Here is a 24,000-nt window from a genome sequence, read left to right as displayed (position 1 = left end):
GATCCCGAAGGTTCCGAAATATGTTATAGAGGACAAAATTTTGAACATTTTGTAAAAAAATCATTTCTACAAAAAATTAAGTCAATTGGATAAGGAAAGATGTACCACAACGGCGTTGTTCATGCAAAGGAGTTAAATATCACTAAAAATGATATATTTTTTACTAAAATCTGCATAATTATAATGTATTATAATAGAAAAACTTATCTATTGGTAATTAACGGAATTTGTTTAAAAAAGACGTAGAATATTTAGTATCGTGGAGTCGTATGATTTCGTATGAAAATAATATAGACTCAGAAAATATGAAAATAAAACTTTTTAATAATTTTGCTTATGTATAATTTAACTAATCATCATTAACAATCGCTTACGTTATCTTAAATTTTTTATTATTAAGTACAAAGTTAGAATCATCTTGTACATAAAAAAAAGGTAATACTGCACTTTCGCATTATAATTGTCATCTGTTTCCTATAACGCCGAATCTTTAAATAAAAAACTTCTATTTATTTCAAATCGAGAAAAAAATTTTAATGTATGGATAGTAATGAAATTATCAATACTATTTACATAAAATGCATTATGTCTTTTAGGTGAATATTTAATTTCTTTAAATTTTGTTCGCATTCATTTGCAAGTGCTTGGCGCATTCTTTTCTTTATTTCTCTAAAGATATCCAGTTTAAAAAAAGATAGTTGTATATACTTGCATATACCCTAATGATAAATACTATAAATGGGTGCACAATTTTTGCAATGTTGCATAAATTACTGTAGAAAAATTTCCTCTAAAAACGCTTCTTGGATAATTAAAGTTGCACCTGCACGCAGATTTATGTTCACCTTTCGCACATTATAAAATAGCACATATAAGACTTACTCATTTTTTGGCAACTTAGCACCAATAATATTATAATCCGTAGTTCATAATACTTTACAAAAATAATTTATCGCTGCTTCTGGTCTCCATTTTATTCAACTTACTATATTATTTGTGATGCAAACATTATAAATTTTTGGTACACACTGACATAGAATTCTTCAGCTAAAGGACGTAGGTCGTCTTTTTTATAGTCCAGTTTATGACTATAGAAAAAGAGGAAGTCTTTTTGAAAGAACTTAAGCAGGCAAGTTTCCAAGAGTTAGTTGAATAGCTAAAAGTTTTTTGGATAGACCATAGTTGCAGCAGGTAAATCCATACTCGCACGAAACAATGAGTTTCATATTTTTACAAACTCTTATACACTAAAGGCACAAAGTTTTGAATACAATATTTAAACTTATACATAAATATTATTATTACGTTTATTAAATAGTAATTATTAACACTATTATTAAATAGTAACAAATTCAACAAAAATTAAAAATGAAGAGTTGTTAAAATCTCTAAACTTTAAGCCAATTGTGGCACCCTTTCCCCTTTTATTATTAATTCCTCCTCTGCAGAAATTATTTTTTTATCAAATAGAATAAATTTGGATAGTCGCACGTCAAAATTTTGATGGTTTTTCGGCGAAAAAGATTCTTTGTTATAATGCCATTTACAATATATTTTGGACCATCAAAATCGATAAGATCGTAGCAATTGGATAATTTTACCGTAATATGAATTCTATTATTTCATTACCTATTTTCTCATCCTGGGGAATCCAACGAATGAGATATATTTTCCACTAAAAATTCAAGTTCAAATTATATGTATATATTTTTATTTTCACTGAGAAACTATTTTATTAATAATATAGAAATAAATAAGATAAATGCCATAAAGTAATCCATAATTCTGTAATTATAACATTACAGTTATGTACATATCTACAATTGTAATATTTAATTCTAACTTAATTGTAATATTTGACACAATTATAATGCTGTAAAAAAAATTTCCGCAGTGAGATATGAATCTGAGACAAAAAATTAAAAATTTTCTGCACTTACCGTGACATCATAGTCACTGTTCAAAAAATCAATCCATTATGTAAATATAACGGACCATGCAATTTTTTTAAATTTTACGTATATTTTTTTGAAACCTGATATCTGTGATGATCATAATTACGATTACGATTACATTTGAAATTCCCCTTATAAATCGATCTAAACTTCGGACATGTAACAGATATATTGGTCTTACAATTAATATAGTAAGCACGAACGATATGATGCACTCGTTAATTATTATATTAAGTGTCAGCTTCGGTTGATGCTAAAATGACATCTTTGAAGTCGCCGACATTCAAGATCTTCTGTAGTTTCTAGTTGTAAAAAAAATTGTTCATTAATTTTGACTTCCAATTTAGTTCATTAACTACCACTTGCTACCAATTTACTGTTATTAAAATCTGTTCAATATTTCGATCATTTAAATAAATTTTAACCTTTCATAAACCATTGTCAGCAATAACAAGCAGTGAAAGAACTTATTTCAAAATGTCATCGTACGGTACTGGTTAACTCTTGAAATAATTTCCCATTAAATATTTCATACTACTATTTTAGACGTCAAAATAATTTTAGTTTCAAGTTCATTGATTTTAAGAGCGCGTTATTATATCGCTCGAGCCTATTATATCATGTTCTAAAATCTTTACTCTCATATGGATATCGAAATCAAAATAGGTTTTGTACAATAGATCACATTATATACGATAAGCATCTAAGACATTGGATAGTGTACATAAAGAAAACAAAAGCATAACCTATAAGGTATTACATTAAAATTATATCGACATTAAAAAATAAAAAAATATTTTTGTTTTACGTTGGAAATAAATTTATTTATACTTACAAGAGGCTTAATATACTAAATTTTCTAAAATTTCACGATACATATTATTTATGAATGATAAAAATATATTTGCTATTTATCAGTCTAACTGTAGATTATAAATCATCATTCTTTATTTCTGTAATGAATAGATTATTCTGAAATTAGAAAAATTTATTATTATTATTAATTTTATATTAATGTATATTTATTACACATATATTACACAACGTGCGAGTGCACGCGCAATACACATCCGCACACGCACGTATGTATGTATGTATACATATTTTGAAAACAATAATTGTAATTAATTATTCATCTGAATAGGACCAAAATCCAAAATATATAACATGAAATTTTAAGTAAAATATGAAAAATACATACAATTCATACAAGAAAAAGTGGTCGTAAAAATTGATATTTTAATATTACCAAATTAAATGAATTATTGTTTAAATGACGCTTTACAATAAAATCGCATTAAAACACATATTAACAAGATAATAAATTTACTATGAAATTTAATAATTTTTAGGATTTGTAATGTTAATATCAAATACATATACATAGCAATAAAAATCTGATTATAAAAGAATCATTCACTTTAATTAAAATATTACATTAAAAAATGTCTAATTCTTATTTCTTAGAAAAAATTTACTTTATTTTAAAAAAATCATTTTGTATTGCGCATATTTTTTTTTCGAAATAATCTTTCTTCTTGTAAATTCGTTGATATCAATTTTACGTGTCTGAATATTACGATATTAAGAGTTCATTAATGTAATGGGATATGCATAGTATGTGGTAAAAACTTGAATATGCACCAATAAGAGCAATGATAAATCAGTTGTTTTCAGGGCTACCATGATGTATAAAGTCGTCGATCCGTCGATCACTATTTTTCCAGCGTTAAGACGTTTATTCGACACATATATCGAATGGAATGTATGCAACGAGTCTAGACAGAACACTACATCCGATATGTAAACCTTTTAACGTTAGAAAAATATTAATCGACCGATCACCCGATGTATCTCCATGTAATAAGTACGATGTGATAAATATAAAAAAATAAAAAGAAAAAAAAAAATAAAAAGAAAAAAATTGACATTGAAAATTATACTCAAGGATAATTTTGCAACTACCTTTTTAATAAATCTTTAGTAATCCAGGAGCGTAGAAATTGGCGGTGACAATTCATTTTCACACATCCTATACATCGAATAATGCTAATACTGGCAATACGTAAAGTTTGAAAATTAATAACTCAATAATAGCTTATACACGTTCGGCTAATATGTTTAAAACGTTTCAATATTAGCTACAACTATGTATAATAAAAAATAGGGGTTCTATTTAAAAATTTGACCTTCATAGGGCACTTCAAAAGCTCAAACGCGATACCTTACAACTTTTGTTTCAAATATTTTTCTGCATTTCTGATACAAAAATAATCACGTGTAGATACTTAAAACGAATATAATGTATGTACATTTTCTAAAATCATGAAAATTCAAAAATTACTGTGTATACAGATTGATATTAAGTATCAATATATCAATTAATTCTGTCCTTTAATGACTGTTTTATCTTTTTGAGAAATGACTTGATAATTTATTGACACTTGTCTATGATTCATTTCATAAACGTAGTTTTAAGGAGAAAGAAAAAAGAAAGAAAAACCCAAAACACATCTATATTATGAGAAAATTGTAATGAAATCAAAAAATATAAATCTAACATGGATAAATACCATTTACTTTAAAATAATTATGTTCTATTCTGTATGCTTTAACAATAAATATTTCGTATTTATAAATATGAGTTCACATGTTAGATTAAATTCCAAAAATAAAAATATATTTGGAATCATTCAATGAAAATATATTTTGATATCTTGAAGACGAATTCACTTATTCAGACAAAATTTGTGATTGCTACAATATGATTTCTTTGAATAAAGTAAGTTTTATCTCAAATAATTTTTCAAATAACATATATTTGAGAGATAAATCAAAAATTATTCTGAGGTATTCTATACTATTCTATATTATATAAAATGTTTTATATACCAGTATTATTTTGTTGTATATCTTAATTAGAAAAAGTCATTTCATAATATCCAAGTTCCAATTTTTTAAGACCATTTATAAAAATTATTAATCAAATAGAATTACTATCTTATATATTAAACTCTGTAATAAAAGAAAAAAAATAGCACACAATATAAATAGAATTAATGAACAACCATTTTAACACTATACACTAACTGTAAATGGTTATTAAAGTTATGTCTGTAATAATAAATATTTATAGATCACTTTTAAGTGATCACAACTTAAGATTTGAAAATGAATTGAATGAAGTATTAAATATAAAATACAAGGAATTAAAATTAAGATAAAAGGTCTTTTTATCTAAAAAAAACTACATGTATTCATGCAAGAGAGAATAACATCTTGTTTATATTAAATTTGAAAAGAGAAAAATTAAAAAGAAAAAATTAGTATTAATATTAATGTACTTGTAAATCCACAAGTCATAATAATTGTTTAAAGATATAAATATTTAAAATAGAAAATATTAATTACCATTCCATTAATTTAATTGTGAAATGTAAAAGGATTTACTTATAGGTATACAAACTATTTTAAAACATTACTGTTTTACAAACAGAGAATGTAAGTTTCATAAATGAATATTAACATTATCTAAATATTAATGTGGTTTAAGTTAATTCAGCTTTAACAGATAAGTGGCATTACCAATTAAAATAAAATTGATAATAATAGTAATTAGGCATTTATACATCAAGAAATTTTGTCCTAAGTATTGGATAAAAATTTTCTGCTTCATTTTGATAATAATTCTATAGACAAAATATGTTTTAACTACATAAATTAATTTTTTTATGAATAACTATTAATCATATGGATATCCTTTTTCTCATATGTCTCAAAAAAATTTGTTACATAACACTTTATATTTGCATATAGAGTTATTTTTATTATTTGAAAATTAGAAATGTATCTTTATTTGATCATTTTTTAAGTAAAATTTTATTTGTAAAAATCTGACAAAAATGTGTTATGGTTCTGTAGATTTTGTTTATAACATAATATTTACAAATTTTATTATAATTCTCTTGAATAAATCTTGCATTTATAAAGTGCTACTGTAGTATTGTGTGCTACGAAAGTATGTCTTTTGTGCTTATCAATCTAAATGTGTCCAAACATGTAAAAAAATGTTTAGATGGATTGATGAATATAATTAGTCAGAGCAGTATATACCAAGAAAAGTAGAAGTTAATAAATCAAATACATCGAAATATTTAACATAAGTTTGTGTTAGTATTTATTGGATAGTAGAAACCAAAAGAACTTAGAATATTGAAAATAATGTTATTGATATATATGTAGTATATTATTTGCGTGCTATCTTTTTATTATAGATTGAAATTTGAATTCTGTCCTATTTACAAATTTTTTATTTTAAGTGCTATGTTAGTACAATCTTTATGTTAACGTACCTTATATCATACATGACAGATGACAATGATACTTGAATTGTCACACATCAATTTGTATATCACTATCTTCAGCTTCACTTTCTGTACTAATCATTGCATCTTCTCCTACTAATAAGGCAGCAGGTAGATTTTGTGGTACATTATCAATATCTAATCTCGGAGTTGAATAAACATTTAATACTTGAATTGTTGTTGGAGAAGTTGAAAGGCATTGTGATACTGATCCTAAAGGATCTGAATTTAGTGCATCACAATCTAAAGAAGTTGATAATTGTAATTGCAAATTATGTAACTCAGGTATGTGTGGTCGAATCTTAAATGTAAAATAATATATAGCATAATTAACTATTCTACCTAAGAATATTTGAATATTCAAATTAATAAGTTTAATTAATACTATAACTGTAAATTTTACCTTTAACCCATCTGCTGTATGAGGATTCCTACAACCTCTGCATCTACATTCAATGCAAGGTTTACTTTCAACATAACAGGGGCAACGTTGACCACAACATGTTAATTTCCCAGGTATTGCTGTAGCATTACCACATCTACATCCTTTTCTTTTACTTCGAGCAGAATTTGACCTTGGCTTTTTAAAAGCTGATGACTGTTTGAAGTGAAATAAATTCCTTTACTTTTAACTTTCATAAAAAATTGGAATAAAATAAGGATTATAGATTAATGCAGACATAAAATATTTGATAAACAATAATGTGTTGTGTAATGCAATATAACATTAATATCTGCATTAATCTTGGTATGGGACCTAGCAAAATATGTATTCAAATTTATTTAGATCTAGTGTGTTAGTATTGAAAAATATTAAAAGAATGTTAATCAAATATAAGCTACATTATTAAGTGTTATGCAAATCTAAAAATATGATTGTACCTTACAAGTAATATTAAGGAGGATGCACATCATTTAGCATTTAAATAAAAGTTATAGTGCAATGTAAACTTCCTGTAAGGCATAAGATTAACCGAGTATCTATTGAAATTACTTTGCTGCCCTTTGAAGATTTTTTCTGGGAAGGGGTCCCATATTTAAGGTGGGAAGATGGAATACATTTTACCCCTCCTACAGAGCTGTGTGGATTTCCATCCATATCCTGTTGTCCTACTTCTGTGTCATCTGCAGCTGCTGCTTTCCGTTTTATTGTTATTTTGTTACCAGATCCAGCATACATCACAGAGTATATTGAAGATCCATTTGATACAGTACGTATAGCAGGTAATTCTACAGAAAACATAAATAAATTTTATTTTTCCTTTATTTCTCATCTAATTATAAGAAATTACAATAATAATTATGATCACCTTATTTTTCAAAGTTAATTATGTAGTTCATATATATGTTTTTTAATAATAAAAAAAAAATGATCAAAGAAAAAATTGTATGATATATGAGAACAAATATTATTATTAATTGATATTTTCATTCATTTCTTTTCTTTTTTTTTTTCTTAATTTTAAGATTATCATAATTTTTTTTCTTATACAGTTGTATATTTTTAATTTTACAACACTGCAACTAACATAAAATATTAGGATCTTTTAGCACCACTAAAATGTGTTTACTATTTTCACAGAAATGTAAATACAAACATAATTAAATTATCACTTTAGGCTAAAACAATATAATTTTGTAAGAATAATACTTCAAATATTTTTTTCAAATACAATATACATAAATATCTACTATTAACTATAATACTATAATTATTAAAGTGTACTAATTATTACCAGGATTTATATCTTACGGTATTTACTTTATATATACTTATTTAACAAAAATACAAATAAAATTTAACTATGAAATAAATAACTTCAAACATACATACTCCTCAAAAAATTTATTTCTACATATTAAATTGTACTGGAATATTCTATTGTATCATTAAAAATGAAATATTTTAAATTTTAATACTGAATAATTTATAATATAAATTATGTTATGATAAAAGAAATTAATCAATTAACTTAAAAGGTAATTTTGAGCAAGAGTATTTCATAAGTATTTTATCAAAATGCAGTTTTTATGGAGATATTAATAAAAATTATTAAATATTTGTTGTTTCTGACATACTGTATGCCTGTTTTTAATGAGTATGAACTTCTAATTTTAGTTTCTTTTTTCTAATTTATTGTTTGATGAAATAAGATTTCATATTATGTAAACCACAGTGAGTTGTCAAAGTGCAAATAAATCATATGTAAATTAATATATCATAAATAAAGTAAAATAATTTTCAGTATGAACAGAAAACAAATATATAACAATTTAAGTATTTTTTTTTTCAAATAAAGGAACAAAAATAATTTCTATCAGAAGTTCTACTACATAACTATAGAGATAATAGCTAATTTAGATAGTTAAAATAAAATATATTCAACTGTAATTAGCAATTTTTATTAAAATTATCCATTTTATACTTGAAATTTAATTGTATATTCTGAAACACCTTATTAAACATAATTAGAATTAATTAAATACGTATCATTCTTGCAATTGCACATTGGTATATTTAAGTTCAATTTTATTTTCCTTATTTTTTAAATTCTTTTTCCTTCAACACATTTTATTTAATTATAATTAGAATACATTATATAAAAAAATATTTTTTGTGATTTAGACTAAAATACTGTTCTTTTATTATGCTCTACAATTGTAATTAATAAATAATTATATTTTATTGTTATTGTAAATTAACAACTATAAATATAAAATGATAAAAGATATGTTAATTGTTTTATTTATGTTATTAATTTATAAAGAAATTTTATTATTTTTATATTGAAATGAAAGGAAAAATTTGAATAGAAATTTATGTCTCATAAATTAATTTTTGTAAATATAACAAATTAGAAATATCATAACATAACTTTAATAATAATATATTATAATCATTGTTAAATATTAAAAATAAGATAAGATAAACATTTCAGTAGACATAGGTACATATACATTTTAGAAATAGGCATATTTTTAAGAGACATATACTTATTAAAAATTTTTCATGTTGTTTAAATTTATTGTATTTTCCGATTTTCTTATGTACATAAAAAATAGCAGAAACATAGAAATAAATATTACTAAAGAAGAAATTTAAATAATACATTGTATATAACAAATATCCAAATCCATTGAAAAGTTATAGAAAAATAAATATCTAGTCAATACACCCGAATATAATAGTAGTAAAATTTGTAATCTAATAGTTTCAATTATAACTATTACATCAAGTAATAAGGTACGTAATTTCATATTAGGTACCTTTGTAAATAACGTATTAACAAAAAGATATGGGTCTGTTTGTTTTTGTTTTTAATTTGCTACAAAAAAATGATTGAATAAAATCAACTGTAATCTTTCTTTATTGATAAAAATAAGTATTTATAAGTTAAGGTAAGATAATTAAAAATCTGTTTCCGAAATAATAAATGTAAATATTTATATTAAAATTATAATATAACTTTAAATTATCAAAACATTTTAAATTAATGCTACTAGATTTGTAATTCATACTAATGTGTAAAGAAATATGTACAGAGCGAATTAACAATAAAACCTTAAAATGTTTATTACTTTTGATACGAAAAAGTATATATCGAGAAATTATTATTAAAAAACAAGAATATTATTCATTATTGTATATTTTTCTTTTAGTTAAATAACTTTTAAAAATGATAACGTATCAAAAACAACAAGGACATTTAAAGTTTTAATATTAAATCATTTACATCATTATATTAAGAAATAATAAAAAATCCAAGATATTTGATAGAACATTCAACTAAAAATTATTGTCTTTATCATTATATGTACATTTTTTAAATATTATAAATTTCTTTTTTAAATTATTTATCCTCTAGTTGAATATCCTAGAAAGTACAAATAACATTATGATATGAATAACAATTTTATATAGTTATAACAAAAATAATATACTATACCAGATATACTTTGTGACACTGCTTCTGAATTTTGTATAGTATTTCCTTGAGTTTGAGTGGAGGTAGTACTTGTATAAACACATGGTAAAATGCTATATGCAGATTTTGACAAACCAGCAGTACTTTTAAATTCATCTTTAAAGCCAGAACCTTCTTGTATAAGTTCCATAAGGCTACTAGCACCAATAGCTGATGCGTTATTACCTGTTTTATTGGAGGACACTGAAAGTATTAAACTTCGATAAATGTTTGTATTTGTTAAATATTCACACAATTTTTTATAACACTGTAACAGTATTCGTAATTGAACATTTTCAATATATTTGTCATAATCCTTGCACCAACCACATGATGGTTTCAATTTCTTACGTCCACCTCTACAACCACGACACACATGATGTTGACAATTAGTTTCGGTTGGTGTATGAGGTTCAATTAACAAATTTGAACACACAGTACAACTTAAACTTTGTCGCAAATATGGAACTAGCCTGTATAAATCTGTCCATGAATTTGGATCATCAGCGTCTGCTTGTAAAACTAACCGACACGTTGACACATAAAGGCTTGTGGCATTCATTTTCTCTTAAGTTCTCTTAAGAGATCCACAAGCAGTAAGTATAGTTATATTGGAAAGTTAATTAAACAAACTAATACAATATAATCACTACACACAAACAAAATATCCGCCATATTTAATTTTCTTTCATTTGTATTTATAGAGGGCTCTTTGAATATTACTTCGACTAAAAGATATTACTAGATAGGAAAGTCTTTTAATGGAAAATTTCTTAAAATGTTAAAAAATTAACAAGAAAAATTAATATCAGAAATATTCTAATTTGTATTTTTTCCATTGTTGTTTCCACCTAAATTGTATTACAATTGTACTAGATTTTACTTTTAATATGAATAATGTATTAATATATATAGTATATCATATTATTGTTACTGTTACTAAATTTAATTAAATAGTACTTGTAAAACTCAGTACTTAATAATTATTAAAAAGATTATAATTTAATTATATAAGGCGACAGTATATTATTTATTTAATTACAGGATGTGTAAAACATAAAATGTATTTGACGCATATCTTCTATTTGTGTTATATATGATCATTCATAGGTCATACAGTTACTAAACTATGAAGGCGAGATATGTGTGTAGTTTATAATTATTCAATTCATTACTATAAAGTGTATTAAAACACGTAATATTTTTACAAATACTAAATAAACTTTTTTGTGATAATGCTTGATTATAAAAACTTTTAAAAACGTTTTTCAAGAGTTATTAGAAGGTATAAATATTTTTGATGTTAATAACAATTTTCGATAATTTTGAACAATGTGAAATTTTATAGATTTGATTGCAAATTTTATTTATTATTTATTATGTTTGTTATTAAATTTATTAAAAATTTGTTTGTTTGAAAGTAAGTATTATACGGTTGATATTTGTTTTTCAAACTATTACTATTTGGTAAAAGTATCAATTGTTAATGTTTTAGGTTAAATTATTTCCAAATGGCAGATAAAGCTATTATGAAGGTAAATTTATATTTCATCTTAATTGTAATATGTTTAAATCATTAATGCTTTAAATAATTGCTATTTTTAATATCTAGCAAATAGCAGAACAAAAGCTTAAAGCATTTTCTATTGGCACAATGGGTAAAAGACCATTAAGTAAAAAAGAATTAGAAGAACAACGTAAAAAGGAACAAGAACAAGCTGCAGCTCAAGTAAGTAATAATAAATGTAAATATTGTTAAATATATAAATATGTACTCATTTGAAATATATACATAGGCATTTGAAGAATTTGTAGCAACATTTCAAGAAACACCAAATAAAACAACTAGCAAAGTTTGGGTAAAGGCAGGAACTTATGATGCAGGCAAACGGCGTAAGTTGATTTTATTCTGTATCTATATATTTATGTTTTTTGAAGTGTATTGAAAATCATAAATTTTAAAAATTAAGCACATACTATATTGTTGAAATTATTTTTTAATGGAAAGTGTACAAAAATGATTTTTACGTATAATTTAACATATATGTACTTGTCTATATCTATCTGTATATTTTCTATCCTTATGTAAAAATTACATATCTATTCAACAGAGGAAGATACAAGAGAAAAAGGAAAACTTTATAAACCACAGTCAAAAATATCAGAGCTTGTTGATAGCAGATCATCAGCCGAGCAAGCACAAGAGTATGCAAGATTATTAGGTTCAAATGAGAGAAAATTAGATAGATTGGGAAAAAAGAAAAAGGAGGGTGAAAAGAAGAAAAGTAATCTTGAACTATTTAAAGAAGAATTAAAAATGATACAAGAGGAACGAGAAGAGAGACATAAATATAAAGGTGTAGTGAAAAATGTAATTTCAACACAGTCAGAAGATCCAATGTTAGCAGCTCTAAAATGTGTTGAAGGTAATTTAATAAATATATTTTGTTATGATCTTATATAACAGTAATCATCCATAAACTCTATAACATTTCATAATGCTTTCTAACTTCATTAATTAAATTATCATAGTACAAATAATTGTTTTTATCTTTATATTAACAATTTTAATTTATTAAAATATATTAGGTTGTTCATCCTCATATCCTGATTCACGAAAAAATAATCTACATATCCTTATTGATGATCCACGTCTCCTAGCCCTGATTTATGAGGGTAAACAGTGCCCATTTCTAGATTTTCCTTTGTCTGTTTTTTAACATTAAAGTTATATTAAAAAGTATAGGGACATTATTTTTTATAGATGGATCATTTGACAATGGCGATCCTAATACAACAAACTTATACTTGGGGAATTTAAATCCAAAGGTATAAATCAAACTTAAATATTAATCTTTTAACTTTGATATATGTACAAAATATTATATTTAACTTATTATAATAATACTTTTTATATTCCGCATATTTTATTGAAAAACAAACGCAGTAATAAATATAGTTGCGAAATACTTGTACTTATAACTATTATGTACTTCAATTACAATTTCACATAAACTATTCTGTGTAAAATTATCAGTAGGTATCAATTATTTTTTATTATATGTGTAATTATAGATAACAGAACAGCAATTGATGGAAATATTTGGCAAATATGGGCCATTGGCTAGTATTAAGATTATGTGGCCACGTAGTGACGAGGAAAAAGCCAGACAACGAAATTGTGGTTTTGTTGCATTTATGAGTCGTAAAGATGGAGAACGAGCATTAAAAAATCTAAATGGTGAGAAAATAGTTATATTTAAAAATTTACATAATACACTCGTCTGTTATTGTCATTAAATAGTTAAAAATCTTTAGGGTGCATGTTTTCATCCATTTTGTTCCTATTTTTTTTTTTGTCTTTTTTTTATTTTTTTTTTATTTTAATCTATAGATAGAATAGATATTTATACATTATTATATAAATTAGGGCGTGATATAATGCAATACGAAATGAAGTTAGGCTGGGGAAAAAGTGTACCAATTCCACCATATCCAATTTATATTCCACCTGCTTTGATGGAAATTACTCAACCACCACCTCCATCTGGTCTTCCATTTAATGCTCAACCGCACCGCCGTGATAGACATAAGGTATGTAAAATGAACAAAATTGGTCTATATTAATGCATTATTGATCAATATTATAGACTTTTAATATGTATAACATAACTAAACAATGTTTATGTATGTATTAAAGGACACAATAATCAATGGAAGATGTATAGTAGTGCCTATTTAATTGTTTCGAAATCATATTCACTACTTGAATTAACTTCATAAAATCAAGTATTTAACTGTATTTTGTTTCCTGTTATTATTCCTTATTTTGATCTTTCATATGTTTTATTAATAAATAAATTTATGAGTAGTGAATAAAAGTAATCATTGATATAATTACATCAATGGTAAAAATTTTATAATTTGTTTATGACTGATCAATATTTAAATGTGCATTAATAATATTATATGCGTGGTCGACAACGTGTTAATAAGTTATGGTAATTTATACAAACTTGTAAAATTTTTACAAATTTGATTAGATACCCCGTATTCGTAATCTTCAAACAGCAGATCCTCAGGAAAAAGAAAACTTTGAAAAGGTAATTGTCTTCCTATTGATAAAAAATTTTAATTTCTTTCAAAAATATTTATTATAATTTCATAATCTTGTTTTACCTGATATTAATATTGATACCTAAAGTAATCCAGTAATTTACTTATGTTACACTAAACAATAGTAAGAATTTATATAATTCTTATGTTTAGACATATTTATGTAGTAGCTGTTATAAAGAAATAAATAATTATTTTAATTTTTATATATTGTGTGTAGTAGTTAATTAAAAAATTAAATTTAAGAAGTTACATAGTAGGGGTCTATTAAATACATGACAATTGTGACCATTATTTCCAAATTTTATTTTTCGTATAATGAAATAATTATTCATTGTCTAGTAGTGACAAGCACTAATAATGACAATATCTCTTTTCATTTGCTCTTATTTTTTGCTGCAATTATGTTTCAATGTTAAAGCAATTTTTTAAAGATAAATTTATCAGTATTTTATTAATTATGTATTATTGGTTTTAAGCAATAAATGTACTATAATTTAATATTTATGATTTTAATATACATAGTACTGTTATAAACATATATTTTTTATGCATAGTATCTTTTATATAAGTAGTTTAAAGTTCACTGTAATTTATCTGTTACAAATTACATTATACTGAATTGATGATAATTATGGTTGGGATGGATCAATTTGGCCTGGAACATTCGATTAACTATAACTGTTGCACTATAATGGGAATTGTCATAGGTTTTGCAAAATGCAGTTGTCAAAGTGGTAATTCCTACAGAAAGGTATATTTTTATTTTTACTAATTGAATATAAATATTAAAACACATTTATTTATTAGATGATCTGTTATATTACTTTGTTTACACATGTTAAATATAAAAATTTGTGTTATAGAAATTTAGTTATGTTAATACATAGAATGGTAGAGTTTGTAATTCGAGAAGGCCCTATGTTTGAAGCAATGATCATGAATCGAGAATTAAATAATCCAATGTTTAGGTTTGTATAATTTCAAGTAATTGAAAAAGATCATTTTATTATTGTATATTTAAATAATGATTTTTTAATTTTAGGTTTTTATTTGAAAATTATTCTCCGGCACATATTTATTATCGATGGAAGTTATATTCCATATTACAAGGAGATGGGCAAAAGGAATGGCGTACTGAAGATTTTAGAATGTTTAAAGGCGGGAGTGTATGGAGACCACCGCCTATTAATCCATGGACACAAGGAATGCCTGATGAATTAATTGAAATGGAAGAGAGACAAGAACCTAGAAGGGGCAGTTTGTCAAATAGGTATTACACATGAATATTAAACTTGATTTATTAATCCTCTTTGTTACTATTCAAGTTATTTTTATTAATGCTTTATATTTATAGTCAGCGAGATCGATTAGAAGATTTATTACGGAACATATCACCTGAAAGGATCAAAGTTGCAGAAGCAATGGTATTTTGTATAGAGCATGCTGAAGCAGCAGAAGAAATTTGTGATTGTATTTCAGAATCATTATCAATACTACAAACTCCTGTCAATAAGAAAATTGCGAGATTGTATCTCATATCCGACATATTACATAACTGTGGTGTAAAAGTAAATAATGCTACTATTTATCGGAAAGCGTAAGTAGCTTTATTGTAAAATAAAGAATATTTAAAGTTTCGTGAAATATGTTCATAATTATATACTTATAATTATAATTAATATACAAATTCTATTAATGTTATTAGTATTAATAACTATATTTATAATGTAGATTTGAAACTCGACTTCTGGATATATTTAATGAAGTCCATCAAGCTTATAAACAATTTGATAGCAGATTAAAAGCAGAAGGATTTAAAGTTCGTGTAATGAGAATGTTTAGAGCATGGGAAGATTGGGCAGTTTATCCACGAGATTTTCTTGTTAAATTACAGAATACTTTCCTCGGTCTTGTTTTAGTAAATTCGATCTTCCATATTATAAATAACTTTTAGCAAAGTTGATTGTGAGAAAAATAAACGGAGATAATTTTATTTGTATAGATAGATGAACCAGAACCAGAGAATGATGAAGATATTGATGGAGCACCTTTATCAGATGTAGATGGAGATGGTGCAGAAGATTTAGATGGAGTACCACTTGACGGTGCTGCTCTTCTTAAAGGTGCTATGAAACATGGTTTAACACCACAAGCAACATCTAACTATGATGACATTGATGGTGTACCTAGTAAGAATATTTGAATTATATATTTATTATTACTTATCACTTTATATTGTTTATTGAATAATATTTATTATATTTATAAACATATTTTACTATTATATATTATATATATTTTCAGTGGATGAGGATATAGATGGTATTCCTATGGATGAAGATGATTCTTCAAATGTACAAAGTAAAGAGGATGATAAAAAACCATCAATTCCTGCGGGTTTTGTACCATCTCGTTGGGAAACTGTTGATCCTGATCAGGTTGCAACAATTATCTTACAAAGGAAGATCACCCTTGAATAAATCATCGAATATTGCACAATTTAAATTCAAATTAATAATAAAGAAAACTGTAAAAGATATGGGGAATTCTAATTAGTCATTACAAAAAAAAAAAAAGAAAAAAAAAGATAAATAAATAAATAGATAACAATCTCTTTCACAGTTTTACTTTCTTCTTTCTTATTTTGTATTTTTCTTTATTCTGTGAAATAATTTAGTCTGAAACATTAGGTTGAAGCGCAAGCTATGACGACCAGTAAATGGGAAGAATTAGGTCAAAATGATGATTCAAATTCTCAAGACACCAGTATGGATTCTAGGTAATACATATATTTTCGGGCACTTTTTACTTGTTTAAATGGCGTTAATCATTATATATTATATATATTAATTGAACTAAAAAAATGTATATTGCTTTTATACATTTTAAATGGTAATTCAATCATATCTTTATAGTGGTAGAGACTACAATGAAGAAAGGAGAAGTCGGCTACGTGAAATTGAAGTTAAAATAATGCAATATCAAGATGAATTAGAAAGTGGCAGAAGAACACTAAAATCTGGTATGACGATTCAAGGACAGGTTGAACATTACAGAAAGAAACTTATAAGAAAGGTAAACTTTGTTTCATAACAGTATTGTTTTAAACTTCAATTAAAATTATATCATAAGATAAATTTGTATTATAGAGTGAAAGAGAGATGAAAGATGCGAAAAGTGAAGAACGTGATGATGAACGACGAAGAGAGAAAAAACGAAGCACAACTCCAGAGTCTCCAAGTCATTATAGAGATCGAAGACGAAATTCAACAAGTCCATCATCTAAAAGTAATAGATATAGGTAAATGTTTTTCAAAAATATATTTATTAAAGTAGAATATGAGATTTTTGATGATATGAAAAAATATTTGTTTAAACATTTCAACTACAATATAAGAACTAGTACGCTAGATAAATTGTATATTACTATTATACAAGTATTGGATACGAACTTAAACAATTCGAACTATTAAAACATCATCTTGTTTGCCATAAGGTTATATAAATAGTTCATGATGTCATTATTAGCTACTGTAGTGGGGTTGGGATCTCAGTATTCATAAAAATGGATATCCAAGAATGCTCCGCTGAAGAGTATTAAATTATGATCAATCATATTTTCTGATAATTTTGCAGAATTTTTATATTATTACACAAATTTGATAAATATTTAGAAAGGGAATCTATTTTTACAAGATTGTACATAATAAGGATACGTGGCAAACACATACCATTTCTTTGCTTTCATATAATTTGATGTAAAATTTCCTTTTTCTTTTTAGTCTTCCCAGAACTGTTTCATTGTTTCTTTAAATGTATAAGAGTTTAAAAGATTATACTGTTTTAAATTTGATCAAAGGTATTAAATCGAATTTGAAGAAATTTGTTATTAGTTATTTAGTTATAGAAATTTGTTATTTACGAAATGACTATTGCAATATTTAAATTTATTCAATATCGAAAAAAACGTTGATATCAGTAAAAGTTTGTTGGTATCAAATGAATATATTGATGTAAAAATATCTTTAAAAATATCTTTCTTCAATAACAAAAATAGTTAACACTTTTTTTATGTTATACTATACGAAAAAACGAAGTACATAAACATAAAAATAATATATTAAAATAACATATCTCAAGTTATTATATGTAAGTTATTCGATAATAAATAACGAATATATAAAACATGTACAGATATAATCGTATTGAAGACCATAATCTGAGTATATAAGTTATTTTTAACAACATAAACTTTTACCTTTTTTATTAAATTTATACAGGGTAGGGAAGAAACTTTCTCTGCCTTGAATATATGTATAGTTTCAATTAAATTCTAAGATTGTCTCTGAATATTTTGCTTCTATGTTATGTATTGGTAACCAATACATGGACTATACTACAAATACAAATGAAAATATTTCAGTATGACATAATTAAAATGATATATGTATTATCTTATGTCATCAAATTTATTGTATTTTCATATATATAAAAAGGAATATTTGTTGTTATTTAAAAAATATAAAGTACCTTTAATTTGGATAAAAAATGATATGGTGAAAGTTTTCTGTAACATATTTAAAAATCATTGGCATTGGTTCACACATTCAGCAGATTTCTCAAATTTTGTCTTTTGCAAAAAAATAGCAAAAGAATGTTATTTTTTCAAGTCTCCCCAGCCTATATTTTTTAATAGAATTAAAATACAGAATTTTTCGAAAAAGAAATCGGAAAAAATAAATTGGTTTGGGGCAAAGTCATTAAAGTAAACTTTTAACAAAGATATTTTGAAACTTTTTTCAGTATGAATTAATGAACATTTAGTTGAAATATTTTTGTATCATACCATAAAAATCAGCTTTAATATCATAACTAGTATCTCATAGATCATCATATATAAAATGTACGTGAAAATAGTTAACCAGCTCAATCGTAATACATTGATATGAATTTCAAACTTATTTACAATACTCTTTAAATGTATTCAATGAATTTCAGATCACGTAGTAGATCACCGCGTGGTAAACGTAGATCACGATCACCATATAAAAAGCGAGTACCAGTGACACCATCACCACCTCGTATTCGTCGAACACCTTCGCCTTCCTTTTCATCCAGAGTATCTCGTAGGTCGCCCACTAACGAACGGAACGACAGGAAAAGAAGGGGTAGATCACCATCGTTATCACCACCGCCTCCACCACGTGCTTCAAAGCATCGAGCTAATAGTCCTCCTTCTCCATCGCCACGAAAATATAGACATAAGCATAAATATTAAGTTATTTTATATTATGTTTTCTATATTATAAGAAATACATGTCAATAGAATTACAAAACGAATAGAGTTACAAAAATAATATTATTGTTACAGAAAATGAATTAATGCAGTACTAATTGTGTATTCAATGGTATAAAACTTTTATCTTTTTTAAATATTTAGATATACTTTCCTTTCTTTATCTCTCCTTGAATTAGATATATATGTGTGTGTGTGTGTGTCTGTGTGTATATATAAAGGTATGTGATAAACGTGTGGAAGAACAATAATAGAATCCTTAACTATAATAAACGGAAGAAATTCTATTTAAACATATAATTTTATTTGTATTACTAGTATATAATTACATTAAAAACATGTATAGATTTAAAATTAAATAATGATTTTCTTATTCCTGTTATAATAATGTGTATACGTGAGAATAGAATTAATTACAAATTTTAATAAACATTAGAATTTCTATACATTAATTTTTACATTAAACTTTCAATGATAAATCTTGGACAATAATTTCTACCGTCTTCGTGTATTTTAAAATAACTTTTTATCAAATCATTAAAGGCTCGATAGCATAATTTGCGACATATTTTCATAATTCATCTCTTTATAATAGCATAGTCGTCACAGCACTTTTTATAAATGTAATTTTTAACATTTAAATATTACTGATTAAATAAAAAAGTAGAAGAATTTCAGAATATTAAAGCACATCGTTGAAGTTTGCGATAATTAGTAAAAATTCGAAAAAACATAACACGAAAAACATAGCGCGTGCGTGTGTGTGTGTGTGTGTATGTACCCTGAAAGAATGTTAAGAGTGGTGAGGCATAGAACGAAAGTGACCACGTGCAACAGTTTGAAGTACTCTATCGAGGTTGCATGGGAAATGCGTGATTAAGGAAGAAAGCCTGAGTATGAAAGAAGACAGTGCAGGGTTTAAATAATGTTTATGTTAAAGTTTAGAGTTTCAGTTTTCAGTTTGAAGTCAGAATTTAGGATTAGCAATATTGAAAGTCAGTCGAAATCAAAAGTTTTAGAGGTTGGTCGTAAGAGAGTTGTTAGAGCGTTTGTTAATTGCTATTGTATTGCATTAATTCGTTATTTCATTATTAAAGCTTATTTTTGTTCGATTAACAAGGAGAGTGCAAGGCCTTCGGGTCACCGATTTGGTTCAAACTTTGCAGGTTTGTAGATCTTGTCATGCAGTTCAAGAAAATATACCATTATAGGAGCAACTACTCAATAGTTTTTGAGATATTTATGATTAAAGTTTTATTACTTCCTTAACTAGAGATTTATTTCTACTAGTTTTCAAGTAGTGTTATGGCCCATCGGCGGTGTCTGAAAATTCCTACACTGCAGGTTTTTGGCGTTCGATTCCCGTCCATAGTTGTTCCGTCGTGGAACAAGGAAGACCCGTTACGGTCTTCCAACAGCCAGGTCTTAGGGTCGAACAATTCGGCATCGGAATTTCCCGCTCCATGCCTTCAGCATGTTTGACTGCTGTACCTTTTTTCTTTTGACTTCTCGTGTCGCGGAACACGAGAATCCTGGAAATCCCTAATTTAACGAAATTAGGCGACGGCTCTTAAGACTTGGCTGACAATAGGCCTGAGGGCTCCACGTGGTCCGCACACGTTGGAAGCCTCAGGCCTTCGCTAGGGGTAACAAACGGCCGATGGGGTCACCGGCGCGCGGGTGAACCCCAGGTACCCCACCTTGGAGGAGAGGGTTTCCTCCACTATCGTGGTTTTTCGGGGGAACCTTCCCTCACTCCAAGGTAACGGATTCGCGGACCAAGGGAACGCCCTTGGTCAGGACACTTCACTTCCAATCGAGCACGCAAGGACATCGGTTCTTTGCAACGACTTCCGAACGAGCGCTCAACGACATCGTGTCTTTCCAACGAGTTTCGAACGTAGACCGTCGTACAGGCGACGTTTTTCTGCTCGTGCAACTGAAACAGTTGCCCAATATTCATTTGGCGGGCAACACGTGTCGTAGTCGCGAGACGGCTGTACAACCCGTACCTGAAACACGAGAGTTTAGATCGCGACGCGACGCGACAATAGTTGATAATTTTTTCTTCAATCTATTTTTTATTTTGTATTTATTTTTCGCCTATGAATAAAATTTTTTAATAAAAAAGTTTTAATACCCTTCGAACAGTTTTCGAACTTACTTATTTTTGACACTCTTTATTTAATATCATTCTGAGTTCCGAAGAGTTTAATTTAGGATTTTTCTTCATTTTGTTTACAATATTACATTGTTCTCTAACAGATAACTTGGGAGGACGACCACTTCGATTCGCACTATCAAAATCTGATTGATGTATAAATCGTTTTACAATGCTTCTAATAGTAAAACACCTTTTGTTAACAATTTATGATATTTTGCTATAAGATTTTTGCATTTTATACAAATTTAGTATTATTTCTCTTCCTTCACTTGTCATTTCTTTCGCTTTTCTTGACATTATTACTTTTTCTTACGTTGCCTGTTGCTGTTTAGTTTAGGATGACTGTTGTTAAAAATGACAATCGGGGTGCCACCTAACTAGATTTTAAAATGACGATCGGAAATTTTTCAAAGAAATGCGGATATAATACATTTAGCAGCATGTGCCAATACTTTTGTCTATCCATAAAATGTTCAATAAATGGATTTTTGTTATTGTTTCGCAAATCAATGTATTTATATTATTGCTTCTATTATGTAATAAACTAGAATAGAAAATAAATGAATATGTGAAAAAGTTTTTCCTTCAAATCAATTTATTTAGTAGTTATAAGGACTTGTACCACACAACCATGCTGTGCCAATTCTTTTGTCCAGCACTGTATATTTCTTATTGAGACACAAATAAAGACTTTTGTGAAAAAACCGGAAAAAAAAGACGTGCTTAGGGCAAAGTCACTAAATTGCATATTTACCAAACGATTCTTATAAACACGATATTGGTACAATGGTTCTTTTTTCTTTTTTGTAATATCGAATCATCTCATTCGTTTTGTTATCGATGAGTGATTCCAAGTTTTTTGTCCAGCACTGTATTTAAAAAGCATGGATATCGATGGTGAGCCAATTCATCGGCAAATTTATACGTATATTTCATTATGTATATTTCAGCTGACAAGTCTGTGAGTCTGAAATTGTGCATGAAATCTGAAATTGCATTTTTCCGTTATAGTAAATTCTTTATGTAGCAGTTTGTTTTTGTGTCCTTGTTACTGTCTATCTCTGTATTTTCCTTTTTGTTGATGATAATACAGATCAAAATCTGAAAGTGTAAGATTTGTCTTTCTTGTTTAATAATAATAAAAATGGTTTTTCATTTTTATGTTGGTTTCATCTTGGTTTTATCTTGGTTTACTCGATCTCAAAAGTCAGCCGACTTCCATTCGGTTGTATCACTGTTTCGATAATAATACTCTATAATTGTAAACAAACTTAACATAATCGTGTTATGTTCTATGTACAATTTTTTCTATCTACATACTATGTACATCATTTAATGTAAAATGAATTTATAGTTTGTTTCGAATGAGATGAGAGAACAGAAGAGGAAAATTTATCGTTTCTTTAAATTTAATTTATGCAATTTCATTAATTCGTGTTCTACCTTTTATTTATATATTTATCGAAATATCAGGTTATCGATTTCATAAAATATTAAGCTGAGAAATATAGTGCATAGTGCACTAACGTTGTGAAGTGGTAAATGTGAAGATTATAAAATATCATAAAATATTATAAAATAAAAGAAATAAAAGAAATCTTTAATATTAGTCTGAACAACATAACTCAAACATAACTCAAACGTAATGTAAAATCAAATTTTTCAAAGTACGATACATTAGGAAAGAAAAATGTTGGATAAAAAGAACGTTGTGCGACGATGGTATTATGTCGTTTGACCGAAGTTCATAATTTGGCTACCAACATTTAAGATTATTTTCTTAAATATCAATTCAAGTATAATTTTTCATATTTCTTAAAGTATATTTTTATTTCATTTTAATATTGTATAATCGATGTTAATTTCATCAAATTATCATTGATAAGATTATGCGAGCTTCGGTTACCAATAAGGCGGCATGAGTGAGGAGCACATAGCAGTAATAACCGGAGTCTCAAATCGAAGCGGCGATCCGCTTGATCCTCGACGAATTAACATTAACAAAGGAGGCCATCTTTAAAAGGGCAGTTCGAAGAGCGAGCCCGAGAGTCTTACGTGAGAGAGGAGAGCGCCATGTTGCGCCAATTAGAATCATTAGAGTCTCTCTCTCTCTCTCTCTCTCTCTCTCTCTCTCTCT

General features: G+C 26.4%; 2 protein-coding genes across 4 annotated transcripts; one reads left to right on the top strand and one right to left on the bottom strand.

Moving 5' to 3' along the window:
* Window positions 1-6,347: 6,347 nt before the first annotated feature.
* Window positions 6,348-10,949, bottom strand: msl-2 (male-specific lethal 2). The gene is made up of 4 exons (XM_017908080.1): window positions 10,267-10,949; window positions 7,314-7,549; window positions 6,723-6,917; window positions 6,348-6,620 (listed from the first exon to the last, which is right to left on the bottom strand). The coding sequence occupies exons 1-4, from the start codon at window positions 10,844-10,846 to the stop codon at window positions 6,348-6,350; spliced, it is 1,284 nt and encodes a 427-aa protein (XP_017763569.1). The 5' UTR covers window positions 10,847-10,949.
* A 529-nt stretch (window positions 10,950-11,478) lies between these two features.
* On the top strand, window positions 11,479-19,711 carry LOC108553177 (U2 snRNP-associated SURP motif-containing protein). Of its 3 annotated transcripts, none has more exons than XM_017907992.1 (20): window positions 11,479-11,569; window positions 11,780-11,819; window positions 11,897-12,013; window positions 12,081-12,177; window positions 12,396-12,710; window positions 13,049-13,113; window positions 13,360-13,525; window positions 13,715-13,878; window positions 14,328-14,387; window positions 15,111-15,154; window positions 15,267-15,371; window positions 15,446-15,673; window positions 15,758-16,000; window positions 16,135-16,321; window positions 16,406-16,592; window positions 16,708-16,841; window positions 17,094-17,182; window positions 17,319-17,478; window positions 17,553-17,704; window positions 19,534-19,711. In XM_017907992.1, the coding sequence occupies exons 2-20, from the start codon at window positions 11,796-11,798 to the stop codon at window positions 19,679-19,681; spliced, it is 2,685 nt and encodes an 894-aa protein (XP_017763481.1). In that variant the 5' UTR covers window positions 11,479-11,569; window positions 11,780-11,795; the 3' UTR covers window positions 19,682-19,711. The 3 variants fall into 3 exon arrangements, with proteins under 3 accessions (XP_017763481.1, XP_017763465.1, XP_017763474.1); XM_017907976.1 differs by having other exon boundaries at window positions 11,480-11,569; window positions 19,402-19,711; XM_017907985.1 differs by lacking the exon at window positions 11,479-11,569 and adding an exon at window positions 11,676-11,704 and having other exon boundaries at window positions 19,402-19,711.
* Window positions 19,712-24,000: the final 4,289 nt, after the last annotated feature.

This window comes from Eufriesea mexicana, unplaced genomic scaffold (assembly GCF_001483705.2).
Source record: "Eufriesea mexicana isolate 0111107269 unplaced genomic scaffold, ASM148370v2 scaffold14, whole genome shotgun sequence".
NCBI classification, from domain to species: Eukaryota; Metazoa; Arthropoda; class Insecta; order Hymenoptera; family Apidae; genus Eufriesea; species Eufriesea mexicana.
This window is presented reverse-complemented; position numbering and strand designations above follow the sequence as displayed.